This window comes from Coregonus clupeaformis, chromosome 9 (genome assembly GCF_020615455.1).
Source record: "Coregonus clupeaformis isolate EN_2021a chromosome 9, ASM2061545v1, whole genome shotgun sequence".
Taxonomy (NCBI): domain Eukaryota; kingdom Metazoa; phylum Chordata; class Actinopteri; order Salmoniformes; family Salmonidae; genus Coregonus; species Coregonus clupeaformis.
In genome coordinates this window covers 33,770,536-33,796,986 of record NC_059200.1, presented here as the reverse complement: position 1 = coordinate 33,796,986, position 26,451 = coordinate 33,770,536, and the positions used below count along the sequence as shown (strand labels likewise).

General features: G+C 41.5%; 1 protein-coding gene across 2 annotated transcripts in view; it reads right to left on the bottom strand.

Moving 5' to 3' along the window:
• The window catches only part of LOC121573941 (endothelial cell-selective adhesion molecule-like), a 69,694-nt gene that overhangs the window by 4,951 nt on the left and 38,292 nt on the right, over positions 1-26,451 (bottom strand). For both annotated transcript variants that reach the window (XM_041886353.1, XM_041886354.2), the window contains exons 2-3: positions 3,561-3,706; positions 518-719 (exon numbers count right to left, since the gene is read on the bottom strand). In XM_041886353.1, coding sequence (XP_041742287.1) covers positions 518-719; positions 3,561-3,706 — 348 coding nt within the window. The remainder of the gene's footprint in view (positions 1-517; positions 720-3,560; positions 3,707-26,451) is intronic.

Here is a 26,451-nt window from a genome sequence, read left to right as displayed (position 1 = left end):
CCCGATCTAACATCTCTGGAGAGACCTGAAAATAGCTGGGCAGCGACGCTCCCCATCCAACCTGACAGAGCTTGAGAGGATCTGCAGAGAAGAATGGGAGAAACTCCCCAAATACAGGTGTGCCAAGCTTGTAGCGTCATACCCAAGAAGACTTGAGGCTGTAATTGCTGCCAAAGGTGCTTCAACAAAGTACTGAGTAAAGGGTCTGAAATGTAAATGTGATATTTCAGTTTATTTTTTCTTTTGGCAATAGTGTCTAAAAACCTGTTTTTGCTTTGCCATTATGGGGTATTGTGTGTAGATTGATGAGGGGAAAAAACTATTTAAACCATTATAGAATAAGGTTGTAACGTAACAAAATGTGGAAAAAGTCAAGGGGTCTGAATACTTTCCGAATGCACTGTATGTACACGCTTGCCTCATTATACATATACAGCTCTTATAAGAATACACAGATGGCGTGCTGTATAACTATATGAACTACAAGAACTACATAAAGGGGTCTCCTCGTCCTTACCATTGACATTGAGGCTAAGTTCTCCAGTCAGGCCCTGGGCCCCGGGGATGATGACCTGGCAGAGGTAGCGCCCTGAGTCCGACTCCTGCGTGTTGTTGATGTACAGGGACAGGTTGGCCGAGGGCATGGTGGCCGTGAAGCCCACGCGCTCCCCGAACTGGGGGCTGCCAAAACTGATCGAGTCTGGGGTGTATGAGATGATCTGTGTGGAGTGGATGGTGGGGACAAGAGCCATGAAGATTGTTGCAAAGCTCCCTAGAAAATCATTTGGCCTTTTCTTAATGTTACACCATCTACCATTACAAAGATGTTATCTTAGCTGATGTTATGTTCTTAATAGAGCCATGAAAAGTGCATTAGAGTAGGAATAGAAGTAGAGTACTTTAAAATATGACCAAGAGATTAGAAGATAATAATAAAACCACATTCTTTCAAATCATATACAGTACCAGTCAAAAGTTTGGACACACCTACTCAATCCAGGGTTTTTCTTTATTTTTACATTGTATAATAATATTGAAGACATCATAACTATGAAATAACACATATGGAATTATGTAGTAACCAAAAAAAGGGTTTTAGATTTGAGATTCTTCAAAGTAGCCACCCTTTGCCTTGATGACAGCTGTGAAGCTGTCCCTATTTGGTAAAAGACCAAGTCCATATTATGGCAAGAACAGCTCAAATAATCAAAGAGAAACGACAGTCCATCATTACTTTAAGAAATGAAGGTCAGTCAATCCGGAAAATGTGAAGAACTTTGAAAGTTTCTTGAAGTGCAGTCGCAAAAACCATCAAGCGCTATGTTGAAACTGGCTCTCATGAGGACCGCCACAGGAAAGGAAGACCCAGAGGATAAGAGGATAAGTTCATTAGAGTTACCAGCCTCAGAAATTGCAGCCCAAATAAGTTATTCACAGAGTTCAAGTCACAGACACATCAACTGTTCAGAGGAGACTGAGTGAATCTGGCCTTCAACCACTACTAAAGGACACCAATAAGAAGAGACTTGCTTGGGCCAAGAAACATGAGCAATGGATATTAGACCGGTGGAAATCTGTCCTTTGGTCTGGAGTCCAAATTTGAGATTTTTGGTTCCAACCGCTATGTCTTTGTGAGACGCAGTGTAGGTGAACGGATGATCTCTGCATGTGTAGTTCCCACGTGAAGCATGGAGGAGGTGTGATGGTGTGGGGGTGCTTTGCTGGTGACACTGTCTGTGATTTATTTAGAATTCAAGGCACGCTTAACCAGCACGGCTACCACAGCATTCTGCAGCGATACGCCATCCCATCTGGTTTGGGCTTAGTGGGACAATCATTTGTTTTTCAACAGGACAATGACCCAACACACCTCCAGGCTGTGTACGGGCTATTTAACCAAGAAGGAGAGTAATGGAGTGCTGCATCAGATGACCTGGCCTCCACCAAATTGAGATGGTTTGAGATTAGTTGGACCGCAGAGTGAAGGAAAAGCAGCCAACAAGTGCTCAGCATGTGAGAACTCCTTCAAGACTGTTGGAAGAGCATTCCAGGTGAAGCTGGTTGAGAGAATGCCAAGAGTTTGCAAAGCTGTCTTTGAGGCAAAGGGTGGCTACTTTGAAGAATCTCAAATATAAATTATATTTTGATTTGTTTAACAGTTTTTTGGTTACTACATGATTTTATATGTGTTATTTCATAGTTTTGATGTATTTACTATTATTCTACAATGTAGACAATAGTTAAAATAAAGAAAAACCCTTGAATTAGTAGGTGTGTCCAAACTTGACTTGTACTGTAGATCTTTACGCAAACAAGCGAGACAGAATTATCCTTCGGAGCTAAAGACTAACGGGCCGATTCAGAATTTAGATAAGGGCACACAACTCAGGCTCTCTAGTTATGTCAGACTACCACCCCATGACTTGGCCTTTAGCCAAAGCAGCTTGCGATGTCAAGGCCAACAACTGCAATCTCCCAATCAACTGTTGGTGAGTGCTACTATAGTGGATTTTTTTGTCTTTGTTTGATCCCCTTTGGGACTTTGTCCGTCCGTATACTACGGTAGGATAAACTGGAATAAGCAAACATACAGTATAAACCCACGCAGGTCCCTAGATAACATTGTCTGTGGATACAAGTTTGGGGGAAAAAGTCAGATGAGAGACAGTCATGGCCAGCTGCCCACTTTCGCCTGCTTAATTGTTTTTGTTTTGTAAAGGGTTAACATCAACCTAATCCCAAAACCCCACCTCTGTTAAGTGGTTTAGCGTTGTTTCACTTAATGGTCTAATTTTTGGAAAAAAGGCAAAAACAAGCAATTTCATATTTATGCATTTTCAAGCGAGGGTAAAATACAGTGGATAGATGGAGTGTGTTAAGCCTTTTATTTGATTCATTTGAGGGTTTCCAAAGGAAGAGCTTTGCCAGATTAACAGCAGTCAAACATCCTTCATGATCATAATCCTCCACGTTATGGCCACAGATGGCAAAGCAAGTAAGATTTTCAGTTATCGTTGGAAGCTTTTGAGCAAAAACTGCACAAAAGATCTAAAATATTTTTCATAATAATCAACAGACAAATGATAAGCGTCACAGACTTCAGAGTTTAACATTAAAACAAAACCTAACCAAATTGAATACATTCATCATTTCATGTTGACTTACATATTTATTTTGTAATTTTACAGATTCGTTTCATTTTTACACCAAAAAACCTTTCCATGTACAAAGTACTTCTGACAAGGATGTATGTAACTTGTATGCAGAGCTAATGCAGGTACTTTATTGGCCTCTGGGACATTATATTGTAGATGTATGATGTCACAGCACTCAGCAGTCACAGGCTAATCAAGACCAGTGCATGATCAAAGGGATCTACACATATCCCAACTTGAGACGCACAAACAACTAACTTTATACAATATGGCATTGCCTTAAAGTTTGGTAGGAAAGTTCAAGTTACTGCACACATCTCAAGTGAGGACAGCCCTTAATCGTCAGACGATCAGCACAGATGCAGAGGCACCACACACAACAAAACAGATCCTAAACACACTCACCAGTTGGGTGTTATTGGCCACAAAGTTCCAGAGAACAGTGTTCTTGCCAGTGCTGGAGCTGGGGCTATACCAGGCCTGCAGCACCACCTTCTGACCCTCGATCACCTCCATGGTCCTCTGGGGCATCTGGATCTGGGCCAGCACTCCTGGAGTAGGGAGAGGGGGAGGAAGAGGGTGGAAACTTTGCTTATACTTTGGATATCACTTTTCAACAGGAAAAGTGTAAAATAAAATAAAATATATAAATATATTAGCTGGAGGACGTCTTTAAAGGACCCACCCCCAGAGGAAGTTGCCGCCACTATTGACGTAATTCCTGTCCTAGAAAGGAAATGCACATTTAGGTTCCACCTCCAAAGAATAACGAAGGCTACTTATACATATTCACGAATTGGGTGTGGGAATTTCCATGTGGAGTTGATAAACATCAACAATGGAGCACTGACAGCTGTCAGTGTAGCTAGCATGCTAACCTTATCTAGCTACCTATATATTGCTAAACTTATCTAGCTAGCTAATGTTATTTGTTGTTGCTGGGGGTTTTTTTGTACACCGTATTCAAAACATTAGCCAGATGGCTCTATGACTGGTTCCGGAGATGGATTTGTCATAAATATTGATTTATGGAAAACTTTGCCACAGATGGAAACCACCGGGCTATCTTTGACTTCGCCCTCTATTGTCATCTCCAAAGTTTTGGCATCTTCCATAAATTGCAGCCACGAATCCGCCATAGAAATAGTTAGAAAGAATAAGATGAAGCGCCGGTAATATGGATAAGTATTGAAAGATACAATGTAGAAAAACACATATCCTATACAGTAATGGACACGGTGCATCCTTTGGTAGGCTTCGGCACAAGTTCATGATTCTCACAGGGGAAGTGAAATGATAGGCTACAATGACTTTGCTCATGATCATGTACACCGCAACTTAAGTTCCTTGAATTTCCTTCACAGGTGCCTTTTCATTATCTGAATAGACACGTCTAGCTAACGTTACACCAATCAAAGCAGTGGAGCGTGTAGTGAAGCAAAACTTTAGTGGTCAAAACCATTGATCTTGGGGCGACGGGGGAAGCGGATTTGCAAAATGCAATCATGTCACACAATTATACCATTTATAAAATTGTCATATATCTTTTTTATGCAGACTAGCTAAAACATTTATGAAAATTGTCCAATGGATTATGATACTTTTCTGGTAAAAAAAAATAAGTGGAGGCGCAAAAACACAAGTTCACACCGACTATTTTAATTTGCTTAATGGCTCAGGTGGCCAAGTGGCCACAAGGCTGTTTGGCTCATCTCAGTCACAAAGAGGAAGAACTTTGCAGCTATTTCTGATTAATAAACAATGCCATGCTGGTGGGTGCTAACATTCAAATGAAACCCAGCCCTGAAACAAAACATAAGCTGAAAATAATTTGTATGTCATATCATAGGAAAAGACACCGCATTCATACGGTTTTGCACGAATTGAGCAGTTCAGATTTGTCACTTCAAGCCCAAATATATCATACTTTGACAAAAACGATCACTTATTGACTTAAATCGTTGTGCAACATCATGGGTAAGCTCTGGCCATCATCTTTCAGCTCGAAGGGTAGTGGATTTCTACTGGTGCAGGCGTTTAAGTAAACTGTGAGTGTGGTTGTGACTATCTGGCTGAATAGATTGCCTTATTCAATCCAAAACAGTTGAGTGTTTCTGGTAGAAAGGGAAAAAACACTGAAGAATAAAACCTGTTTTTTTTTGTCGTCAGTGCAACACTTGTCACCCTTCAAGAAATGACCCTCCTACTTCATGAGATCCCTCATACATACATACTGTAAAAAATAGTATGTATATAATAATAATACAAATAAAAAAAGTAAACGCTTAGTAGGCCAACACAGGGAATCAATTTGCAAACACAAAATACTTATGACTTTCTGTCCCAGAGCTATTGGAACCAATGATAAATCATCACCATCTTGCCAACAACAGTTCATGGCCACAACCACTTTGCGCACAATCCATAACACCGTAAAACATACTGAAACAATTGTTCCTACCAACCAAAGATGGGAAGATATCCAAACAGGCAAGCACTTTTATTCATAACTCTTCATGACCACAAGCTCTTCATAACCACAAACACCGTGCTAGATGGTTACTTGGTCCCAATAAGTCACAGCGACTGACCCACTGAGCCCCCCCAAAAAATAAATCTCATGATGTCATTGAAGCAGAGGGGTAGAAATGGACTCCAGGCAGCACTTACAGTCGTCCATTTGAATGTGGATCAGCAGTGAAATAAAACTAAATATGAAAATGAAATAAAGTGGATGAATCTCTACCCGCCTGGTTCGCCAGCTTGGCCACTTAACAGGTCAGTCAAGTTAGTCCATGGTCCACTCGGGGCGCTCCCTGCCCACCCGCGCAATCCACTCAGGTACTTCTATTCCCTTCTTTATCCACAGCTAATCGTCTTTACCATTATTATTCTATGTTCTATTGGAGGGGGCTGGCATTATATTGAGCTTTGGGAATTACACAGACCTCATCATGACATCAAGCAAAATAGCTAGCATTGGATCTTAACCTCTTACATCCCAGCTTTGGAGCCAGCCGAGCGGAGGGATTTCTTACAGAGCAGCTTGATAGACAATGAGAATAGTGGTAGCTATATGCAGTGGTGGATATACTGTATTATGCTGTCCTGGCAATTCTCTGAATTCAGAGAGTTAAGTCACAATGTTTAATCGCTAAAGAGGATGGGTGGATAGCTGTCTCAAAAGGTAGGGTTGCAAAATTCCTGGAACATTCAATAAATTCCCTGGTTTTCCCTAAATCCCGGTTGGAAGTTAATTGGAATCAGGAGGGAATAAGAAGGAAATCAGGAACCTCCAACCATGATTTCTGGAAAACCAGGAAATGTATTTTGCAACCCTACTCAAGGTCTTCAGCTGGTTTAGGGTATACAAGTCATGATGCTTTATGTAAGGGATAATCAACGAGGGGCTATGCATTCTATGGAAAATAATGAACGACAGAGTTGCATTATTTTCCAGAGAACGCATAGAGCCCGAGTTGATTGTCCCTTTCATACCATGGCTATAATTTAACACATTTGCCGCTAGAAATGTGTTCATTTGCAGGTAGAATTGTGTTCAACATCCACTGAAGTAGTTACTAGATAGCAAGTTACTAGATAGCTACAGTATTTGCCTTGGTAACCAAACAGACTCGCTAGTTTAGCTAACCAAACCATCAGCTTGCTATTACAAAAATTGAATTAAACAATGCCAATAATGTTTTAAATTAGACTTTTGCTTTCAAAAGCAGCTCAAACATAGAACATGTAAGAACTAACTAAAGGCATTGAATTCTACCGTGCTGACATACTGTGCGTTATAGGGAGTTATACAACAGGTGAGTCTAATCCTGAATGCTGATTGGTTAAACCGCATTCCAGCCGGTGTCTGTCCCACAAGTTACCATCTGACTGCGCAATCCACTGTCTCATCAGCCCAGCCAGGCAATGTATAGCCTCCTGTAGCTCAGTTGGTAGAGCATGGCGCTTGCAACGCCAGGGTTGTGTGTTCGATTCCCATGGGGGGACAGTATGAAAAGTGTATGCACTCACTAACTAAGTCGCGCTGGATAAGAGCGTCTGCTAAATGACTAAAATGTCAAATGTATAAACTTAATCTCCACTATAAAAAGCATCTAGACATTATCTCACATTTCTTTTAGACTAACATTTAGTTTTCAAAAGCGGAGATTTTTAGAAACCTTGCCGTCTGTCTCTCCGACATTTGCAACATTGTTTCAATATTCAAATTCGATCTCCAGCTGTCCCATAGTAATGAATGTGTCTGGAGTCGGGATTAGACAGACAGGCAGGCAGGCAGCTTTTCTCAGCCAGATGAAATAATGAATCAGCATCATTTTTATGGATATATACAAATAAATATCAATAGAAAACAGGTCAAATGAAACTAAGTGCAGCTAGTTTGCAGTCTTTCCAAGTTCAGCTTGAAGCGATTGTGTTAGCTGTGTTGTTGGTTAGCTCTTCTGAACAACAGTGTCCTGACGAGTGAGCACATTTCCTCTGCCAGGTGAAATCGCGCATCATTAGCTCATTGTTATGAATATATCCAAATAAATGTCACTAGAAAACAGCTTAAGCAAATGCAGCTACTTTGTTGTTATTCTGGCTGCACTGTTTGACGTGACTGTAAATTAGCCGTAGTTGGCTAGCTAGCAAGCAAGGGATAAGAATGTTGCCAGCCAGTATGGCAATAGAACATTTAGAACGAATGACTGGGTCGCGTCCATAGATACAGAACGACTGGGTCGCGTCTCTGGCAACCGAACCAATAGAACGAACGACCAGCTGGCTTGGGTAGCAACCATAGAATTGTGTCAAGACTAGATCTTGTGGAAGGTTGAAATTGTATGAATAAATTAATCAACATAACGTTTGTAATGAAAATATGTAAATCATCATTTGAAAATGTTGGTAACCCGTTGTATAAAAGTGATAATGCCCCCGAAGCTGGTGTCGACTTCGTCTCAGGCCTAACAACCCCCGTGCAAATATATCCTGCAAACACCGGCTTCTCTGGCATTATCACTTAAAAAATGCATGCTCTAGAATGCCCTTCAAACCAATCAGACACTAATATTCAACAATGCCATGGTATAAAGTCTATATACAGTCATGTTGCTCTGATTTCCTGTGCTGGGTCAGTAATAATAACAATAATAATGTGCTGAAATAATCACATTTAAATCAGATGGAAGAGATGCTCTTTCAATGTTACTTGTTGTTTGTTTTGGGTAATCCTGTAATATTAAATGGTACTGAAATATCCTTGTTGTCCTTCAATAAAATTACATTTAAAATGCTCAATCACCCAAGTGGGACCCAATCACCATCACCCTAACCTAACGTAGCAGGCGTAAAGTAAATGCATGAGCGGAGTTCCCAAATCCAGTTTTCACCGGAAAAGGAAGCTAGGTTGGAGATAGCTGTATCCCTGAAAACTGGATGCATCCAATTGTTAGCAACCCCGCTAAGGATGTCATCGCCCCAGTCCACTGCCTGTTCTGATTGAGTGGAGATTTACTCAATAAGAACCACATGGCCAGAGACAAACTGCAATGTGTCCAAATGACCAGATGGGGGAAGCAGATAACCAGCACCTGCCACTGAGAACCAATGAGCTGAAACAACACTGACAGAAGATCAGTGTGTTCATGCAAATATAATTTAAATCAATCAATCTACCTATCTATCTATCTATTCCACAGTAGTATAGTTTCTTACGATACCCATAGAGGTAATCTTCCGGGGTTCATATACAAACACAATACAACCAGGGATGTAGTGGTAAAAAAAATAGATGAATAACCCTGAACACCATGGGTAAAAAGGTGTGTAGGTAATGCAAAATAACATGAATGTACAGTAGCATAATAGGTGGTTAAACCCCATTCACAAACTAAAGAGGATGGTAAACTGAGTTCCCTCCAGAAACACGACACATTTCAATAAATACAGTGGGAACAATAAAGAGTCTTAAAATGTATTAATCCTTTACAAAGTATCCTTTAAACAACCCATTCACTACTCTCTGTCAGACTGAACAATAATGCTAAACTTTCATTGCGCTAACAGACGAAAAAACGCATTGAGGGTTGAGATGTGAGAAGCAAAGGCGCTCTCCGAGTGGAGTCAGTGTGTTTACATTCATGATTACAGGGTGTATGTGTGTCTAATGCATGTTTGCTATAATTAGCAGAACTGACACTGAGTCTAATGAATGCCATTTGCCCCCTCTTGTGAGCCGGAGTGTGTGTGTGTGTGTGTGTGACTCCCCTCTCTCGGTTTGTGAGTCATTAGGCAGCAAGCTCTCCTCCCTCATCCCTCCATCCTTGCTAAGACGCCTCAGTAAGGGGGGAATAAACCAGCAGAGGGACGTGCGACGGGGGAAACCGGAGTCTACAGCGGCCCGCTGTCATTAAGTAGAGAAGCTCTCACCCGTCACCTTTTTAAAATCACCCCTCTCTCCTCATGTAGCCTCTCTCACTCCCTACCCCAACAAGGGTCTTAGCTGGCCTAATGCTTTTCTTCTTTCTTGAGACAAATCTCTCTCCCCCCTCCGCTGCTGTACCTTCACACAGGGGCAGGTGGGGGGTAGGGAGCCTGGACTTAGAAACTACAGGTTCAGAAACCAGTGGGTGTGTGTGTTTGTGCGTGCCTGCGTGTGCTGGTCCATGCTGTGTATGACACAGCAACCTTTATTTCAGTAAATGTTATACCGTGTGGTGTATATGGAATACGACCTTGTTGGCTTATAAAACGGTAAGCATTGGATGTATTTTAAATGACCCAATTGGATGTCATAAATGGAGAGGAGGATAGTAAATCAGAGAGAGAGAGAGAGAGAGAGAGAGAGAGAGAGAGAGCGAGAGAGCGAGAGAGGAGAAAAGGGATGGAGAGGAGGATAGTGAATCGGAGTGAAAGTAAGACAGGCGAGGATAAGGCGAAGGAGAGAAGCTCAGATGAAACAAAGAAAAATCTTTGGATACTCGACTGCCTGCACATCCTCTTGAGATTTAAGTCAATTTTTCTCCAACAACGTTCTCGTTGAGAAGCTATCAAAGCTATCTTGACCAAGGATGAATCAATAGATAGATGGGAGTAGTATGGTGTCCATATTAGTACAGCCTCAGTCTCATACGATACATTCCTAAGTTGATTTGCTCCAACAACTATGTAACTGAGAAGCTATAGCCTCCTTCACTACAGAGGTGTGGGATGAATGGATAATGAATCGAGGTAGAATGGTGTCTATATTAGGACAGCCTCAGTCTAGGGGCAGCTTTGCAGCAGTGACGATTAATATTGCCCAGGACAGATTGACATACTGTATGCCCCCATTACCCCGAGACCAGCCTCGGTCTCATCTGAGGCTGTCCTAATATGGACACCTTAGGGGTAGGGATACTACGGGCAGCTTTGCATCGTGAAGATGAATCTAGCCCAGGACAGGTTGACGTTTGCCCCTGGGGGGGTTAGTGGGTGGTGGGACTTAATCTATTTTTTCTCCAGGGTAAATCCATTTCAATTCAATCACTTTTTGACATCACCCCCTTTGATTTGAACGAAACCTTCCATAAATATTTGCCCATGATAGACATGCTCAGAAAGTGACTTTTTGGACCGAAATGCCAAAACATTCAAGCGATAAAGATAAATAAATAAAGACCTATTTTGCATTCCCCACCATAACGAGACGTACACGTCCTCATCACTGGAAAAAATTAGCGGTTGAGATTTAAATAATTTAAAAGCTTACAAACAGGGTTGTCAAACTTTTCTAATTTCTTGAAAATAATGTTTTTTAATTCAAATGATGTTATGTTTTCAGCCTTAATAATCAATTATCTAAAAACGCTTAAACTCCAATGTTTTTTCATATTTGCATATGTTGTAGCTTAGACCCTATTTTACATCATCTGAGGTTTTTGTGTTGTGACTGCCATCAGTTGAGACACAACATGCTCTTGAATACAGGGTGGGTGTCATGTTTTGGCTGATAAATGTACTAAAATGGGAATAAAATGAACATTTCGACTTTCAAATGGTACCACAATGATGGTTGGAGGTCCACACATCAGAGAATATTGACTTGAATGGGAATATCTGTTGTTTTAAATTATACTATCAAACCTCCATAGGAAACCTATTGAAATCATAGAAATATATAGAATAGACATGACCATTTAAGTTGACATTCGACGGTGGGTGGACCGGCGGCCATATTTGTGGTAGTAATTATAAGTTAAAATGTCAATTCAAGTTAAATGTCAATGGTGTACCAGCTAAATTGTGTAAGTCGCTCTGGATAAGAGTGTCTGCTAAATGACTAAAATGTAAATGGTCTGAAGGGATAGGTCCATTCTATGAATTATATTTCTATGATTAAAATGACACCCAGCCTGTATTCAAGAGCATGCTGTGTCTCAACCGATGGTGGTCACAACACAATCAACTCAGATGATGTAAAATAGGGTCTAAGCTAAAACATTTGCGAATATAAAAAAAATCGGAGTTTACATGTTTTTAGATAATGAAAGTTAAAGGTAATATAATATCACACTTTTTATTCTTTTCTTTTTTTAAAGAAATTATTAAATAGTTTGACAACCATGTTTGTACGTTTTTATATTATATCAAACTCAACCGTTTATCTTTTCCAGTGATGAAGACATGGATGTCTCATGGTATAGAAAATGGGTCAACTTTGAGCACTGCTATCTCCTGAATGTTTTGGAACTTTCTGACCATTTCTTCCATGGGCAAATACTGTATGTATAGAAAGTTTTGTTTAAATCAAAAGGGATGCTATCAAAAAGTGATTGAATTCATAAGGGTTACTCATCTGTGCTCGAAGTTCTTTAATCCACTCACATTCCTAGATGGATCAGCTTATAATATTGCATCATGACTGATGGCGGCAAGATTGAATATCGGTCAGTGTGCATGATAAAATGGATTTACGTGAAATGTGATATGATGTGTGTGTGGGGAGGGCAGTAACATTAGAGTCTGACTTAACAAATCATTAATTTCAGCTCCTTGTGGCTGCGAGGGTTTAATCATCATCATCATCATCATCATCATCCATCTCCACACATACAGCCTGGGTAATTGGTAAGAATGGAGCACTTGCAGTTAGAGGCTTACAGTAGTAGACAGGTACTGAGAGTGTATGGGTTAGGCTACACACAAATGGGAAACATTTGCAAGGGGAGTGTATACTTTCTACAGGCATTGCAGGTACATGGGATGAGGGTGCATGTGTGTGTGTGCTTGTAGTATGTGTCTGTGTCCAGTGATGACAAATTGGTAATGTGAGAGAACCTGCATTTGTCGAATGTCAGAGAGCTAGAGAGTCTTGAGTGGGTTTAAGTGCGGGCAAACCTGTCATAGTGTGTGAACATGAGAGAGAGGTTTGTGAGTATGCGTGACGTGTGTGCAAGATGGGGGCGATTGTGAGTGTGCAGGATGACACTTAGAGCCCGGTGGCACACTGAGCCTGTCCCCTCCCTTGGGGACAACAGAGTACGTGTGTGTCTAGCTCATGTAAGCAGGCCCTATTTACAGGAAGGGCTGTAGCTAGGCCCTGTTTACTCCCTCCAGAATCCCCCCAGTAGATAAAGCTGTAGCTAGCTCTTTGATGGAGGTGCTGGTTTATATAGCTTTAGCTTTTGGCATGAAGGGACGCTAAGTGGAGGGAGGCACCCATTTCACTTCCTCACCCGCCTCATCAACAGCTCAAAGTTAAGAGAGAGTCACATTGTAGGAATGTCCCATCCATGTCCCTGTATGATGATGATGATGATGATGATGATAACTGGGGGAAGTTATTTTAGAGCCTGTATGAAATATGAAAGCCCTAAGTGCTAGTGTTTGATGAGAAGAAATTGACTTTCAAAAGAACTTATCTTCCGTCGGTCGTCGCGATTACAATTGTCCCCAATGCATGGGAATATCGATAGAAATCAAAGCAAAAGATGAATGCACACGCACATTAGAGAGGAAAAGAGGAAGAGTCAAAGTACTTAAATCTTCTGAAGACAATTCAAGAGAGAGAGGCACATCGACTCATGAGAATGGGCGTAGTAGTGCAATTCACAATTCTCATGGAGAAAAAGCACGAAACAGGCTCCAGGGAAAAGTCACCCAGTCACACCGGGGTCATATTTATTAGACACCAAACAGAAGAAAATTGACAGAAAAAGGGAGGGTATACCTGGACTTTCATTTTTCGTTGTAATTTTGTTTCTCCATTGCATGCCCTAATGACTATGCCCCAGATTGAGGAGCACGGTTTCGAAATCAAAGTACTAAGGGCTGAAACATAAAACTCACTGGCACCAAAAGATTCTCTGTAAATACATACTGTCTGAGCAACTTTGTGGTACGGTCTACATTTTTATCAGAATCAGGGAATCCAAGCGAAGATTAACGGCACACGGACTGTGACAGAGACTGGTGGAGTGATAGTTTAGATAACAGATACAGTCGTCTCATTCTGTGTGAGATGACTGGAATTCTGTGGTGATGCTAAACCATGCAGAAGTGAGAGCAGCAATCAATCTACTGTAGCCCGTTCAAACCCTTTACTCTAACCCACGCACACCATCTCTTCAACAAAGTGTGAGATGACTGGAATTTTGGAGCCACGCACACACAGACACTGCTCTCGGTGGCAGACACCGAAGAAGACTTGCTCATCATCTGATAAGCCTCTGTCGTTCCCAGCCCAGTCTTCCAGTATAATGAAAAGAAATAGCAGACTTGAAAAAAAATGTGCCGGCCCCATCTCGCCCAAACAGTTTCTCCTCCTACTCCCTCCTTGGCTCATATATATAGCCTTCCAGTCTCGAGAGAGAGAAGAAAAAAAACATTTCAGTCATTAGTTTAATTGCAGGGGTGAGGACATTGTTGTGTGTGTGTGTGTGTGTGTGTGTGCGCTTCTTGCGTGTGTGCTAGTGTGTGTATAAATGTAAGTGTGTTTGTGCGTAGTGTGAGAGTGTGTGTACATTTAAGTATGTGTGTACGTCTGTGTGATTACGTGTGTGCGTTCATGCCGGCGTGTGTTCGTAATGTGTGTATGTGTAGCGGTCCTGGGCCTTGGCGGTGATGTGCTGGGCTGATAAAGGCAGAGAGAGGCTGAGCCTGGAGGAGCTCTGAGCACAGAGACGTTGAGATTAATTGAAGCGGTAATGACAGCTTTGAGTTGGATCTGATTGGGATGGTCTTTAGGGGGACTGACAGTAAGACACAGGGTATTACTAAGCGCTTGTAATGATGTTTATTGGCGGAGGGAAATCAAGAATAGACTACTGAAGCATAAGGGTCTTCTTATAGAGATAGATAACAAAAAGCCTTCATAGCCAATAGGCTATATTCATCCGATAACAGTAACAAGTATGATGGTGTGGAAGCAAAACCTCTGTTTCCATTCCAATAGAAGACCACACTATTTCACATGATCGTGTCACTCAATAGTAACATTTCCAAGAAACATTGCTTTTGCTAAGCTTACCTACGGAGCTGTGAGGGGAACGGCACCTCCTTACCTTCAGGCTCTGAACAGACCCTACACCCAAAGGAGGGCACTACGTTCATCCACCTCTGGCCTGCTAGCTCCCCTACCTCTACGGAAGCACAGTTCCCGCTCAGCCCAGTCAAAGCCATTTGCTGCTCTGGCACCCCAATGGTGGAACAAGCTCCCCCACGACGCCAGGACAGCGGAGTCACTGACCACCTTCCGGAGACACTTGAAACCCTACCTCTTTAAGGAATACCTGGAATAGTTTAAAGTAATGCTTCTACACCCCCCCCTCTCCCCACTCAATTTTTTAAAATATATATATACAGTGGGGAGAACAAGTATTTGATACACTGCCGATTTTGCAGGTTTTCCTACTTACAAAGCATGTGGAGGTCTGTAATTTTTTATCATAGGTTCACTTCAACTGTGAGAGACGGAATAAAAAAACATAAATCCAGAAAATCACATTGTATGATTTTTAAGTAATTAATTTGCATTTTATTGCATGACATAAGTATTTGATACATCAGAAAAGCAGAACTTAATATTTGGTACAGAAACCTGTTTGCAATTACAGAGATCATACGTTTCCTGTAGGTCTTGACCAGGTTTGCACACACTGCAGCAGGGATTTTGGCCCACTCCTCCATACAGACCTTCTCCAGATCCTTCAGGTTTCGGGGGCTGTCGCTGGGCAACACGGACTTTCAGCTCCCCTCCAAAGATTTTCTATTGGGTTCAGGTCTGGAGACTGGCTAGGCCACTCCAGGACCTTGAGATGCTTCTTACGGAGCCACTCCTTAGTTGCCCTGGCTGTGTGTTTCGGGTCGTTGTCATGCTGGAAGACCCAGCCACGACCCATCTTCAATGCTCTTACTGAGGGAAGGAGGTTGTTGGCCAAGATCTCGCGATACATGGCCCCATCCATCCTCCCCTCAATACGGTGCAGTCGTCCTGTCCCCTTTGCAGAAAAGCATCCCCAAAGAATGATGTTTCCACCTCCCGGTTGGGATGGTGTTCTTGGGGTTGTACTCATCCTTCTTCTTCCTCCAAACACGGCGAGTGGAGTTTAGACCAAAAATCTCTATTTTTGTCTCATCAGACCACATGACCTTCTCCCATTCCTCCTCTGGATCATCCAGATGGTCATTGGCAAACTTCAGACGGGCCTGGACATGCGCTGGCTTGAGCAGGGGGACCTTGCATGCGCTGCAGGATTTTAATCCATGACGGCATAGTGTGTTACTAATGGTTTTCTTTGAGACTGTGGTCCCAGCTCTCTTCAGGTCATTGACCAGGTCCTGCCGTGTAGTTCTGGGCTGATCCCTCACCTTCCTCATGATCATTGATGCCCCACGAGGTGAGATCTTGCATGGAGCCCCAGACCGAGAGTGATTGACCGTCATCTTGAACTTCTTCCTTTTTCTAATAATTACGCCAACAGTTGTTGCCTTCTCACCAAGCTGCTTGCCTATTGTCCTGTAGCCCATCCCAGCCTTGTGCAGGTCTACACTTTTATCCCTGATGTCCTTACACAGCTCTCTGGTCTTGGTCATTGTGGAGAGGTTGGAGTCTGTTTGATTGAGTGTGTGGACAGGTGTCTTTTATACAGGTAACGAGTTCAAACAGGTGCAGTTAATACAGGTAATGAGTGGAGAACAGGAGGGCTTCTTAAAGAAAAACTAACAAGTCTGTGAGAGCCGGAATTCTTACTGGTTGGTAGGTGATCAAATACTTGACATGCAATAAAATGCAAATTAATTACTTAAAAATCATACAATGTGATTTTCTGGATTTTTGTTTTAGATTCCGTCTCTCACAGTTGAAGTGTACCTATGATAACAATTACAGACCTCTACATGCTTTGTAAGTAGGAAAACCTGCAAAAATCGGCAGTGTATCCAATACTTGTTCTCCCCACTGTATTTTTTTTTTGTCCCACTGGCTATCATAAGTTGAATGCACCAATTTGTAAGTCGCTCTGGATAAGAGCGTCTGCTAAATGATGTAAATGTAAATGATAGAAGATGATTCATTTCATAGAAAAGGGCTTTTCAGTGCTACAGACCTACTGCAAAGCACAGATTCAGCATCCTCTACACAAGCCCAAAAATCTAAGAAACACCATCCTCCACCCCACACACACACTTCCTTTACATTGTGCAGACAGGAACAACCTGGGCCAGCTGATAGAGAGCTCCGGATCAGGCGGTGCTCCAGAATTAGCGGGGTCTGGCACAGAAGCACAGGTCAAACAGGAAGTGACAGACAGGAAGTCAGCTAGAGTCTCACACCGCTGTGGACACCTGGCTTCAAAAACAGGCATTCTGGAATAAGACTTCCTAATTTACTTCAAATTTACTCTACAACCACAGCCTGTGATGTCATACCATGACAGGTTAAATGTATCTTGCACTGATTCATGTAGGAACTGGAGGAGATGGTAGCACTGTAAAGGCATAATAAATAATAAAGTACATAATAAATATAAAAATTAAATGCCGGCTCGGCACAATACTTATAGAACTAATCCATTTTTGACCTGTAACTACTTTTTGATGGGATTTGGTGTAAAGAACATACAATATCTATAGACTAAAAACCTGCGGCTTACTCAAAATGTAAATAACAGAACACAATACACACTAATGTCGAACACTATGGTGCATTATCCATCCATTCATAACTCCACACAAGGTAGGCAGACAACCTAAACTACACCCCACGAAGCCCATGTGCTTCATCTTGAGACAAGCCGCCATGTCTCAGTTCATGATGATGAAAAGTGCCCTGGTGTCGTAAGGTGATGGATTGGAGCATCACCACAGTGCCATCTGATCTGTCCAGGGATCCCATCCGACAGACAGCTGGGAAAATCAATCTGCATAATACTGAAAGGTGGCAGTTGACACAATCCCACTAGGACACGTTGGATTACAGCCATGATGAAATCTCCCCTCCCCCTCAGATTATTTCTCTCTCCCCCTGCCCTTGTATGACGGGCAGGAGCAACCGCATGAACAGTGACATATTAACCCACTGCCTTCAATAGCTGATTCTAGTGTGCTGTGTGTGTGTGTATAACAGTGAGTGAGTGAGATAGATAGAGATAGAAAGAGAGAGAGAGAGAGAGAGAGAGAGCGTGAGCAGGTGTCTGCGTGAGAGAGACTGTGTACCTTTCCGTGTTTGAGCATGCGTGTCTGGGTGACTGATAATTTTTCTATCTTTATCAAACTCTGGCTGGCATCATCTGGCGGATGTCGTCAGGGCTGTTATGGTTCGCCGTTGTAGTTTGGTGTCGGGGTGGTTGGGATCAAAGCTGTCACTAGGAAAGCTGATTGTGTCTTGTGTGTGATGGCGATAGAGTAGTGGGGGAGAGGGTTACATTTGGCAGGGATACCTAGTTATTTTTATTATGTTTGAGGGAAAGAGGGAAAGCTAGTCAGTTGCACAACTGAATATATTCAACCAAAATGTGTCTTCCGCATTTGTGTAAATGTAGATGTCGTTACTGAAAGCCTACCATTTGAAGGGAGTTCCACCAGCCTCAGCCCAAAATCTAAATCCAGCCTCTGGTTAGAAGTGTCTAGTGAGAGTTCAGTAGCGGGTAGAGAGGGACAGTGGAGAGAGAACAGTCTTTAGAGAGCAGGGACTATCGTGATAAAAATGGCCAGCAGCAGAAAGTGGAGTCTTTGATAGGCGTGAGAGAGGTTGGCGTGGGCTAGGGGTTGGCAAGGAGGACCACTGAGACAGACCGCAGAGAGGGGGCTCAAGTGAGACCTGTGACTGCCAGAACAGAGCTCAAAGCAGGCAGGAATGTGTGTGGACTGTTCCACTGGCCTGACATCAGCATAACCAGCCACAGCGGCTAATACCTAAGCGAGAGCCAGAGGACACAACCGTAATTTGTCAATGGCCTTAGGGGGCCTGGCCCACCCTACCATACCTCCTTGCCCATCCCCCCAAAATATTTAAATATTGATTCTTTATTTGACCGAGACGCGCTCCTACAAAGACGCATCACTCTCAGATAAAGCATTTGAGTGAGCGAAACAGCGCCCCTCTGTCTCAGTATGTGCATGTATCTGATGTTATCTAGCCAAAAATATACTGAATAAAAATATAAAACGCAACATTTTTCCATATGCACATTAAGCTTATTTCTCAAATGTTGTGCACAAATGTGTTTACATCCTTGTTAGTGAGCATTTCTTCTTTGCCAAGATAATCCATCCACCTGACAGGTGTGGCATATCAAGAAGTTGATTAAACAGCATGATCATTACACAGGTGCACCTTGTGTTGGGGACAATAAAAGGCCACTCTAAAATGTGCAGTTTTGTCACACAACACAATGCCACAGATGTCTCAAGTTTTAAGGGAGCGTGCAATTGGCATGCTGACTGCAGGAATGTCCACCAGAGTTGTTGCCAGAGAATGTAATGTTAATTTCTCTACCATAAGCCGCCTTCAACATCATTGTAGAGAATTTGGCAGTATGTCCAACCGGCCAAACAACCGCAGACCACGTGTATCCACACCAGCCCAGGACATCCACATCCGGCTTCTTCACCTGCTGGACCGTCTGAGACCAGTCACCCGGACAGCTGATGAAACTGTGGGTTTGCACAACCAAAGATTTTCTGCACAAACGGTCAGAAACCGTCTCAGGGAAGCTCATCTGCGTGCCTGTCGTCCTCACCAAGGTCTTGACCTGACTGCAGTTCGGCGTCGTAACGGACTTCAGTGGGCAGATGCTCACTTGGAGAAGTATGCTCTTCACGGATGAATCCCGGTCGTGTGGGTGAGCGGTTTGCTGATGTCAACGTTGTGAACAGAGTTCCCCATGGTGACGGTGGGGTTATGGTATGGGCAGGCATAAGCTAAAGACAACGAACAATTGCATTTTATCAATGACAATTTGAATGCACCGTGACGAGATCCTGAGGCCCATTGTTGTGCCATTCTTCCGCAGATGCATATCTTTATTCCCAGTCATGAAATCCATAGATTAGGGCCTAATTAACTGATTTCAATTGACTGATTTCCTTATATGAACTGTAACTCATCAAAATCGTTGAAATTGTTGCACGTTGCGTTTATATTTTTGTTCAGTGTAGTATGGCATGTCATACTCTTTGGCCAGACAGCATCAGATACATGGGCTACATTTAGTAAGACAGAGGGGCACTGTTTCACTCGCTTGGATGCTTTGTCCAGTGAGATAGTTTCAGCAACTTCCGAATTGAAGGAAAGTTGGCTGGTGCACAGTGCACTGTTCGGATTCTGGAATTATTTTGGATGAACCTGCGAAGGTAACCTACTTTTTGAAGTGATTTGTTTGACAGTCAGATGAAAACATCATGACTGATTGTGTTCATGCCACAATAAAAAGATAACACATTTTTACAGTAAAATAACGTCTTTACTATAAAACCCATAAAGAAAATAGTGCATACAGAAAAAACATGACCCCTATGGAAATCAAATGCCTGTACAATTGATTTGTATTTGTTAAAGATCCCAATTAGCTACACTTCCTGAGGTCCAAACACATTAAGGCACTTACAACACATATTAAACAAAAGATAAAACAGTACATCATAACATTATTACACCACTACATATCTACAATACAAAATGTATAATATCGCCATACAACAATATTACAATGTACGTGTGTAGAGTGCGCGTGCTAGCGTGTGTGCGTCTGTACCTGTGTGTGTGTGTGTGTGTGTGTGTGTGTATCTCTTCACAGTCCCCGCTATTCCATAAAGTGCATTTTTATCGGATTTTTTAAATCTGATTCTACTGCTTGCATCAGTTACCTGATGTGGAATAGCGTTCCATGTAGTCATGACTCTATGTAGTACTGTGGGCCTCCCATAGTCTGTTCTGCACTTGGGATTGTGAAGAGACCTCTGGTGGCATGTCTTGTGGGGTATGCATGGGTATCCGAGCTGTGTGCTAGTAGATTAAAAACAGACATCTCAGTGCATTCAGCTTGTCAACACTTCTTACAAAAACAAGTAGTGAAGTCAATCTCTCCTCCACTTTGAGCCATGAGAGATTGACATGCATATCATTAACGTTAGCTCTCTATGTACATTTATGTGCCAGCCGTGCTACCCTGTTCTGAACCAATTGTAAATTATAAGTCCCTCTTTTTGGCACCTGACCACACAACTGAACAGTAGTCCAAGTGCAACAAAACAAGGGCCTGTAGGACCTGCCATGTTGATAGTGTTGTTAAGAAGGCAGAGCAGCGCTTTATTATGGTGTACTTCTCCCCATCTTAGCTACTGTTGTATCAATATGTTTTGACCATGACAGTTTACAATCCAGGGTTACTCCAAGCAGTTTAGTCACCTTAACTGGCTCAATTTCCACATTATTCATTACAATATTTAGTTTAGGATTTAGTGAATGATTTGTCACAAATAAAATGCCTTTAATTTTTGAAATATTTAGGACTAACATTCCTTTCCACCCATTCTGAAACTAACTGCAGCTCTTTGTTAAGTGTTCCAGTCATTTCAGTCACTGTAGTAGCTAACGTGTATAGTGTTGAGTCATCCGCATACATAGACACACTGGCTTTACTCAAAGCCAGCGGCATGTCATTAGTAAAGATTGAAAAAGGTAAAAAGGGGCCTAGACAGCTGCCCTGGGGAATTCCTGATTCTAACTGGATTATGTTGAAGAGGCTCCCATTAAAGAACACCCTCTGTGTTCTGTTAGACAGGTAACTCTTTATCCACAATATAGCAGGGGATGTAAAGCCATAATACATACGTTTTTCCAGCAGCAGACTATGATCGATAATGTCAAAAGCCCCACTGAAGTCTAACAAAACAGCCCCCAATCTTTTTATCATCAATTTCTCTCAGCCAATCATCAGTCATTTGTGTAAGTGCTGTGCTTGTTTAATGTCCTTCCCTATTAGCATGCTGAAAGTCTGTTGTCAATTTGTTTACTGTAAAATAGCATTGTATCTGGCAGAAACACAATTTTTCCGCAAAGTTTACTAAGGGTTGGTAACAGGCTGATTGGTCGGCTATTTGAGCCAGTAAAGTTTCTTTTTACTATTCTTGGGTAGCGGAATGACTTTTGCTTTCCTCCAGGCCTGAGGGCACACACTTCCTAGTAGGTTTAGATTGAAGAAATGGCAAATAGGAGTGACAATATCGCCCGCTACTATCCTCATTCTGGCGCTGGCCTGAGCCAAATGCTCAACACTCCTAGCGCCCATCTCGCTAGCTCTCATAGTCAGGTTGTCTGACAAGGTCACGAAAATGATGCCCACATCGATGTGGCCAGAAGCCATGCTTTGTTATGATTCTGAACGGTCAGATAGCGAATAACAATGACAAGAAGCTGCCATCTGGGGAATCATAGGTGGCTAATTTCAACTAGTTGTCTCTTGTTCTACACCCGTTGTATTCGGTGCATGTGACAAATAACATTTGAGATGATTTGATACTATGTCTTGTTTTGAGGGGTTTTGACTTATTTCATGTCAATGCTAATATGGCAAAAATTCGCTAGCTAACCAACAACTGTAACGATGTATTTGAGAGACAACAAGTGCTCATTGCGCAAACATTTCATGTTTTCAATAAACATTGAGACTAAATATAGTTTACATGTTGCCAACAATCTAAGCCAACCCAGCCTGTTTTGCCCTATATTTGCGCACACATTGTTTTTTTTGCTAAACAACCAACCAGTCTATCGGAAGACAACAAAAGACTACAAAAGTAGGCTAACTAGACTAGCATTTCACTTGCCAATCTCTTTCAGCCCGATTACGGTATACTACACTGGGGCAATTCCTTCAGATTTCTCACTTTAAAATGTATGTCAATTAAAAACCATTGATTTCAAAGGTAAACAAACCAAACAACTCTATGCAAAATGACTAATTACAATTTACACAGAAAATGTCACAAAAACATATAGAAGATTGCCTATATTCAGTCAGTTTTATAAACTAGTCTGCACAAGCTGTAAAAAAAATTATAATAACTGTAAATTGCCTATGCACCCCGAATCCGTGGCTGGTTATAGTCCTATGAAACACGCAAAATAAAATAAATGAAAGTGCCACAAAACAATTATTAAGTGGATTTCAACCACTTACATTTCATGGGACGTGTAAATTCACTCACCGGAGACAATGAAGAAGAATCATGCTCTCCCTCCTCCGTGAAAATCAATTTGACCGCAGCCAACCACAGCGCACAAAAATAACACAGGTACCGAGAGGTGGGACAGACTGCAGACTGACAGACACATTTCCCATCAATAGATCACTAGCAGATGCATAATGTTCATTCTAGCGAGAGAAGGCTATACAGACTTTTCTGACCAGTGAATTGAAACTTTTAAATTAAAAGAAGCCTAGTTACTCAATTGGAAAAAGTAGCTGGCTGACAATGAGTCTGTTATCGGCTGTTTAGCCAACAGCCGGCGTTTATGGAAAACATTTTTTTTTTTTAAATCCTTTAATCAAACTCTGGCTGGTATCATCTGGTAGGTGTTGTCAGGTCTGTCAGATTTTTCACTTTAAAATGTATGCCAAACAAAAAACATTGATTTCAAAGTTGAACAAACCATATAACTATGCACAAGGACTACTTTGAACAATTTACACACAACATTTCACAAAAACATATTTACTGGAAAAACTGTACAGATATAAAGCTTGGTAACATAATTACGGTAAAATATCCCTCAGTTTTCTTTGCGACAACGTTTTCCAAAAATGAATAATCTGCTCCGAAATAAGATTCAAAGATGTCTGCAGAAAACTGGGGTGTCAACTATGACATGACACCATGAATTTGAAAAAAAAAAAAAAAACTTTTGGTTATTGAACTATAGTAAGTGAAGTGGATTTACACCCGGTAACGGAATTACATTATGGGTCCCTGATCTGTACTACACAGAAATTCATTATTATGGATATGACTGTCATTCTCTTCATGGTGATGTTTACTGAATAGGTACACAAAAGGTAGAAATATAGAATATCATCCTTTGCATATATGGGTATTATTCTACACACTGGCTATTATTCTAATGCTCTCCGGTCCCAAATAAGAACACATTTGGTTGGTCCAGACTAAATCTGAACCAATCATAGACATCCATGTTTCACAAGTTTGGACATCACAGTAGAGTAGAGTTCAGTACATTAAAGTATAGTTCTGTACAGTACAATAAAGTACATTATACTGTACTCCACTCTAGTGTGCTCTATTGTACTGTACTGAACTCTACTGTAGTAAACTATACTCTATTGTACTCTGTGCTTCACTGTACTGTCCAAACTTGTGAAACATAGACGTTTAAGATTGATTCAGATTTGGTCCAATCACCAATCATGGATGTTTATGTTTGGGCTAAATCAAGGCCGGGCCAAAACAAACTATGTCTGTGGACGTTCAAATCAAGCCTAGGGTGGACTGACCAAATTTCAACTACTTTTAACGAGAGAGAGAGGAGAAAGAGAGAAAGAGAAAGCGAGAACCAGTCGACAGAAAGAGAACGAAAACAGTTATTAGCTGAACATACCAGTATGCCAGTGGAAGGGTGGACAGTAGCAGGTGACCGAACTGTAGTTTGTGACTACTATGATTTCCCATTGTATCCAGTTCAATTGGATGCAGTTCAATTGGAAGTTTGTGGAAATGTGAAATTAATGTAGGAGAATATAACACATTAGATCTGGTAAAAGATAATACAAACAAAAAAACATGCATTCTCTATTTATTTTTTTGTTCCATCATCTTTGAAATGCAAGAGAAAGGCCACAATATATTATTGCAGTTTAGGCGCAGTGTGTGTGCTAAGTTTCAGATTCATCCAGTGAAGCATTGCAATACTGGACTATTTTGTATCAAGTCTGCCCAAATGTGCCCAATTGGTCAACTGATAAATGTTCAAGTACATAACTATAGGGAACAAACAAAAATGATATGGTAATACAAAATGTAAGTTTACACACTCCCAGGAATGTCATACATGATGGATCATTAGCTTATTCACTAACTTTCACACATCTAGATGGCTGGGCGGGGTGGGTGTGGAGCCAGAGACAGCAGGGGTTCAAACTGTAGAACCCAGTTCCTACATTTGAATTCAAAAATTGATTTTATCAAACAGAACTATGCTACATTTTATCTCTGGGACCCTTAGGATGACAAATCAGAGCAAGATTACTGAATGTAAGTACATTATGTACCTTCAGAGGTGAATGTATCAAACCCGTTTTTGTTGTTATGCACTCTCCTCAAACAATAGCATGGTATTTTTTCACAGTAATAATTACTGTAAATTGGACAGTGCAGTTAGATTAACAAGAATTTAAGCTTTCTGTCCATATAAGACATGTCTATATCCTGGAAAGTTTGCTGTTACTTACAACAGTCATGCTAATCACATTAGCGCACGTTAGCTCAACCGTCCCTTATACGGGACACCGATCCTGTAGAGGTTAAAGATATACATTTTTGGTAGCCGAATTACAAGGCACAAGGCAATTTTTCTTAAACTTACAGAAGGCAAATAATTTCTCCAAAACTAAATATAAGTGTTGATATTAGTTGGCACTGGGTTTTACTTCATCATTAATGTTTTGATGCATTTCTAATACCTTTTAAATACTTCTTCTGGTAGATGTTTTCCAATAACCTTTTTCCATCAGTTTGACCAGAAGCAATCAAAGCCATTACCTAGGCTTAATTTTTAAGAAAGAAAATGGTTGAACATTTTATTTATGCCAAAAATATAGACTCTTAGCTTTCATTTGACACCTAATTTGACATGCTTCTATGAATTTCACGTTGGTGCTCATGTGTCCTTTTACATGAAAATGACCACTGCTATACTCTTGACAGCGTCATACCTTGATTAAATCTTAAAGAAACATTAAGAATTCTGATGAGGTGTTTAATATTTAAGAGGCTTAATTTACACACCCTTGAGAAAGCGGGAGAGGGGAGATTCAATATCAAAGATAAGGGGGAGTGAGGCATTAATCTTGTTTTGGCATGAACACTGATAACGGCTCACTTGAATGGCAGCGAGGACTCGGGCCTGGTGTACCAATACTAATTGAGTCTGTTCAACATGCTAATAACGCCCATAGATGCCATCTGTGTCTGTGAAGAATTACAAAGATTACGAAGTTGCAATGCCACTGGAAATGTTTTCATATGAAGTTTAGGAAAAAAGGGGGAAAAAGTGACTCAAAATTATGAGGCTAATATAGACGGGCTATGGTTGTTACGATCAACCAAAATTTGAAAACGCCACAATCTACAGTGCAACTGAGACAGGCAGCGAATCATCATCGGGGCTGGATTACATTACACTCTCTCTGAGGACTTAGTCGTTTTCCCACACCCTGTCAGATCGGTTTAGTGACGCTTTCTGTAAACACACCGGCCCGGATTTCACAGAGGGATCCAAACTCTTAACCCTGGCTTACTCCAGCCCACTACAACGTATACCACACACACACACGGAAAGACTGGTCTAATAAAAACTAACACACAATAATTGGTAGGGGAATTGGAAATTGAAGTTACAGTTGTAATGTGTTTACCAAGCCTATGAACATCGGAGGGACCACTTGCATAATAATACCATATTTGGAACTAAACGGTCATCCTTGATAAGGTCTGGTCTCTTCCTGCCATGAAGGCGTTGTATCTTCGTCTTAAGTCTTGGGGCCTAATTGGAGAGATTGTGAGTGCCCAT